The following is a 5,568-nucleotide window of genomic DNA, read 5'->3' as shown; positions in this document are numbered from 1 at the left end:
AAATGAAGTTACAACAAATATGCGATGCGATATAATTGACGTGTATTTTGTAGTTTTCCATTTGTGCGGAAAATGTCTCGTTGGGAGTATTCTAATGAAGATTTCTTGAATTTAATAATCATTTATGGTGAACTTGTCGTGTTTTTGCAGAAATATTTACAAATCTACACAGACCCAATAAAAAGATTCTGAGAAGACTTCTAAAAAACTGCCGTGATTTCGGATCTTTTTCGTCTATCATCAAAAAAAAAACACTCGTAAACAATGAGGACATCGGAATTGTAGTTTTGGCCTACTTCACAACCTATCCAGAAAATTCGTTGAAAGACGCAGAAAAGTCATTTAAAATTTCATGTTCGTCAATAAACCGGATTTTAATCAAACATAAGTGGCGTCCCTTCAAATATCATCAGGTTCAAAATTTGAAACCTCATGACTTACCTGCACGAGTGGAATTCTGCGAATGGTTTCTTATCAAGATACAGGAGGACCCTGAGTTCATGAAGAACATGATATGGACAGATAAAGCCAAATTTGCCAACCGCCATAATAGTCATTTTTGGGCAACAGGAAATCCAAAGCTCGTTCGCCAGCGCAACTTCCAGGATTCATGGAGTTTTTGCGCTATAAAGAAAGACCGAATTTTATGTTTATACCTTCATGAAGAAAATTTAAATAGCGATAGATATTCGCATATAATTAGGAATGTGGTTGGTAAATCCATAAGGCATGCTTCTGAACATTACCGTTTCGAATTATGATATCAGATATATGGAGCCCCTGCACATAGTACTGATACCGTTGCTGGGTTGTTGAATGGGATGTTCGAAGATCAGTGGCTTTGCTACAATGGGCCATTTAAATTTCCTCCTCGCTCTCCATACCTGACGCCACTGGAATTCTTCATCTGGGGATATATCAAAGAAAATGTTTATGCGGATCCTCTGAGTGATAAAAAAACATGAAACGAAGGGTTCTGAGAGCTTTCAATAATTTGATTCCTGACTCCATACAGAAAGCTACAAATAGTGGTATGCAAAAAAGAATATATTCTTGTTTAGAACAAAACGGCAATGTCTTTCAACATCTGTTGAAATGAACCACAATATTATTTGAATTTGAAGAAATTAAGTTATATTCTAAAATTAAAGTAAAATCTAACCTTAAAAAATATAAACAAAATAAAATTACTGTATTGATTATCTTTTATCAACGACATAGTTGATATTAGTTCATTTGTTTTCAAAGCTTTCTTGGTTTGGTGTTGCTTCGAATGATTTACATTTCAAATATTTCCCAAAATCGGATATATCTTGCCAGGGATATATTTTAGGTATAGGACATTCTTCATGAATTTGATATCTTTTTTTGTAGAATCCAAAAATAATGGAATAGTGTATGGTTTCCATTTGAAAAAATCGTGTTTCATCAGTTTTCTCGATGTTGTTTTAGGAGGAAATTTCGACCACCCTGTAAATTATTTTCGAAAATTTGATGGACCTGTTGATGACTTGATGCTCAAGGTGTGATTCTGTGAAATTTCACATTTTCAACTGTCACTGTCTATGAGTTATGATTTTTTTCGGAGAGGTGCTGTAACTGTCAAATTTTTCAGAAAAAAAATATCTCGAAAACTAACAAATTTGGGCCTAAAATGTGCTGAGAAAATCAAAAATGTAATAAAATACAGGGTTCCATTTGAAATAAGGAAGTTGCCCTCAACTTTCGGTATAGCGAAAAGAGACCGGAAGTTGAAAATATTTTAGTTGAGAAGGCCATTTTGTAAAACCCTCTACCACAAGTTTTTATTTTGAATCGTTCTCCATATATTCCTAACGAACGCTCGTCGTGAAAGACCATGTATAGAATTAGGTAAAATCATGCTCAATCAATTGAATTTTGATGAAGAAATCACTCTAAAGCGTACAGAGGTTAACTTAACATTTATTCCATCGTCAATATTTGATGTATCTGTTTTAAATCTGTTTTAAAATTTGTTTTTCCGTTAATCAGCTGTCGCCCCCATACGAACGACAACTCTCAGAAGTTGAGAAACTTGTGCACGGAATGCTTGAGTATACTCGTAAACTTAAGCATATTAATAAAATATCGATTCTAATGAGTATACTTTTGTATAGAACTTAAGAATGATCTGTTTTCTACCGATGAAAACAAAAACAACATACTTTTTCCAATGATAAGTTCAAAACTGAATCAGTTTGAATGCACACATCATGAACTCCTGTGTCACCGATTCAAGACAATCTCCAACAATCGATCGAAGGTGAACTGATACGACGATATCTACATATCAATAAGAAATGACACAATGTGATGAATAATCAAATGAGTCATATAATCATGTCACAGATTTCCTGTTAATATAACAACATTTTACCAATAATGGTTTAGTTGTAAATGGATTGAATACAGATACAAAATATATTTGTACTGACTTCATTCTACCCGAGTATTCAAATTTTACTTTCGACAAATTCTCCAGAACAGAAAATAATCATTTTTTTATTCAATCGATCAGGTCCTTTAAGCCAGTGTTTCTTAACCTGTGGTCCGCGGACTTCTGGGGGTCCGCGAGTATGTGTCTATGGACATTTAAATTATTGAATGAATGCCAGAAAGTCTTTAAATCGCTGGTTGATATCTTCATTACCCTTAACAAGCTGAACTCATGTCAATAAGAAAGAGATAACAACATATTCCAAGTTGAAGACAAAATAGAAACTATGATGAAAAAGTTTGACTTCTCGACTAATCGTATAATTAAAAGAACCATAATCACTTCCGTACACTGGTAGCGTTTTTCAATCCTGTGGTGGTAGACCAGGGCTGAAGCCTTCAAAAATGGTAACAAGTGAAAAAAAATAGTAGTATGAAAATCGTTAAAAAATGAGAAGAATATGATAGAAATGAAAGGAAAAATAAATTACGGGCGATCTGAGTTCGGGAAGTGGGAGGGGGTGAGTTTTTAAGGGTAAAGCATGGTTTATCTCGATTTCCGGCAAAACTACAAATCCTATGGATAAAAGTTAAATGACAAAGTTGTAGGTGATGAAAAGATCTACAATTTTTGTACTCATAATGTTTTCACATAACCTCAAAATCTATGCGAAAAATTCAAATAACCAAATTTTTGGTTTTTTACTTTTATCTTTTTCAAACAATTTTTTTCCTACGAAATTTGGTGAAACTTATCTTTTAATGTTCCAAATACACTGTAATTTATATGATTCAAAATATTCATTTTTTCACCTTGTTTTGACTTAATATAAAAAAGCACCCTAATTTTCAATCGAAAATTCTTGCGCTAAAATATCAGCTTTTTTCAAATAGTCGGTGTGCTTTTTGTTCGTTGGAATCTCTACTTTCTGATGGTGTAAAAAAAATATACATTACTATAGCAAATGTTCTCAGAAAATGCAAAAAATCGAAAAAACTCGAATTAGAAATTTTTTTTTTAATCATTATGTACAAATTTGAGCTATTTATTAAAATTTACACTTCAATTACTCAAAAAACGTCAGATTCCATGTTACATTGATAAACGAAAAATTTGCAAATCGAAATGTGCTACTATAATTAACAAATAAATAAGTTGTTATAGTTATTTATGTATCAAGGGAATTAGGAGGGCCTTAATTACCGATGGCAAAGTTTGCGTCCCGAGGGCCTCTGGCCCGAGGGACAGCAATTGCCTGAGGTTATTAAGACTCATTAATTCCCGTGGTACATAGATAATTTTATTTCTGACCGATTTCAATAAAATTTTGTTCATTTTTGAAACGGAAAAATGTACCAATTCATTACCTTCCCGGTATATTTGAATCAGGTACCGTTGATTATAGTAGAGTTTTCTTGTTGCTAGGTTGTTGCTATGTTACTTGTTTATAAACAGAACTTTGTTATCAAGCTGTGTTTGCGGTGAAAACGTGTTTTCTACCCCAAATATAATGGAGGATATTTTGAAAAAAGCTGAACAAGCAAGAGAATCATTAATTCCATCGAAAAGTGAAGCCGTATACCAAAAAGAATACAAGATATATCTGGACTGGCTGACACGGAAAAATGTTATGCCAAAAGATGTCACTGAAACTGTATTTCTGGCATATTTTCAAGAACTGGTAAGGAATTTTCTATGTTTTTCGGTAGATTTGGTAGTAATTGTGTTTATTCGTTTCAGTCAGAAACGTATAGTCCGAATTCTTTATGGACTAAATGGTCAATGCTAAAATCGATGGTGACTATACATGAGAAACGAGATATCACCAAGTTCAATGAACTACAGGCTTTTTTGAAACGGAAGAGTAAGAGTTATAAGCCGAAAAAGTCTGCTGTTTTATCTCCTAAAGATGTTATCAGATTCCTAAAGGACGCTCCTAATGATATTTATTTATTGCATAAGGTAATTTTTTTCTTATTTTCCTTTTTGTGTGTATTTATTTCCTTTTTTTTGTTATAGGTTGTTTTGATTATGGGTTATTTTGGAGGATGCAGAAGTCAGGAACTTTTGAATATGAAGATATCGGATATAGAGGACCGGGATTCCGTTATGGTAGTGAACGTACCGGAAAGTAAAACTGGTGTATCGAAGAAATTTACAGTTGTGGATGAAAAAGAGTTCTCCGCTTTGCCTTTATTAAGACTTTATATGTCTTTGCGTCCTAAAGGTATTGAACGATTTTTTTGAGCTTCCGACAAAATAAATGTACATCTCAGCCAATTGGAAAAAACATGTTTGGGAAAATCCCCAGCAAAATCGCAATGTATTTAGGATTGCCAAACTCATCTTCCTATACGGGACATTGCCTTCGTCGCACTTCTGCTACTGCTCCAGCCAATGCAGGAGCAACTATGACTAACTTAAAAAGACACGGAGGTTGGAAAAGTTCCACGGTGGCGGAGGGGTATTTGGAGGATAGCATCGAATTGAGAAATAAAACGGCGCGTATGTTGTCTACTTTGTCATCAGAAGAGGCAGGTACCTCGACTGTAGTGAACAGAAGCTCCAGCCATACAAAAGAAGAAATTGTTTCCAGTGGCGGAAGTAATTTTCAGGGTACATTTCAAAATTGTACATTTATTATTTGTAATGACGTGAATAAATAAAATATGGTTCAGTTTTCATTTCTATTTATTTTTACTTGTGAAAGGTAGAGGGAATTATAAAATCTATAATGTCCCAAGGGAGTTATGACCCTCTTTATTGATAGCGTAACTATGACGATATAAGCTTATAATATCCCGGTCAGAAATAAATAAAGTTAATATTTAATAAGACATCTACAATAATTTGAGGTCATAGAATCTTTTTTAAATGATATTTGTAGATGCCTATTTATTGCTGTTTTAAAATAATTTATATACCTGAGTGACCTACAGAAAATTTCAGCCCATTGAAAGGTAGTTCATAGAAAACTGGCGAAGATATTTTGGTCAATTAAATTCAAATAATCATGACATTTATTTTTTCAAACCAAGTTCTGGAAACGTAAAGGATCTAATTTTCACGTTACGTTAATAGTTTCAAACACGAATCCTTCAAAAATATTG

The 5,568-nt window shown here is 33.3% G+C and overlaps 1 protein-coding gene across 1 annotated transcript; it reads left to right on the top strand.

Annotated features, from left to right (window-relative positions):
* The first annotated feature begins 3,699 nt into the window (after nt 1-3,699).
* On the top strand, nt 3,700-5,243 carry LOC141481687 (uncharacterized). Its single transcript, XM_074173697.1, has 3 exons — nt 3,700-4,139; nt 4,199-4,420; nt 4,478-5,243. Exons 1-3 carry the CDS (start codon nt 3,969-3,971, stop codon nt 4,703-4,705), a joined length of 621 nt encoding a protein of 206 aa, XP_074029798.1. The 5' UTR covers nt 3,700-3,968; the 3' UTR covers nt 4,706-5,243.
* Nucleotides 5,244-5,568: the final 325 nt, after the last annotated feature.

The sequence above is a fragment of the Leptinotarsa decemlineata genome, unplaced genomic scaffold (assembly GCF_025532065.1).
Source record: "Leptinotarsa decemlineata unplaced genomic scaffold, Ldec_3_MD MMD2_tig00000251_RagTag_RagTag, whole genome shotgun sequence".
Classification (NCBI taxonomy): Eukaryota; Metazoa; Arthropoda; class Insecta; order Coleoptera; family Chrysomelidae; genus Leptinotarsa; species Leptinotarsa decemlineata.
This window is presented reverse-complemented; position numbering and strand designations above follow the sequence as displayed.

Excerpts from the sequence above, each read along its gene's own strand:
- LOC141481687 (XM_074173697.1), top strand. The coding sequence starts at position 3,969 with ATGGAGGATATTTTGAAAAAAGCTGAACAAGCAAGAGAATCATTAATT. Across the intron at positions 4,140-4,198 it reads TGGCATATTTTCAAGAACTG|TCAGAAACGTATAGTCCGAA; the intron begins GTAAGGAATTTT and ends TATTCGTTTCAG. Across the intron at positions 4,421-4,477 it reads ATATTTATTTATTGCATAAG|GTTGTTTTGATTATGGGTTA; the intron begins GTAATTTTTTTC and ends TTTTTGTTATAG.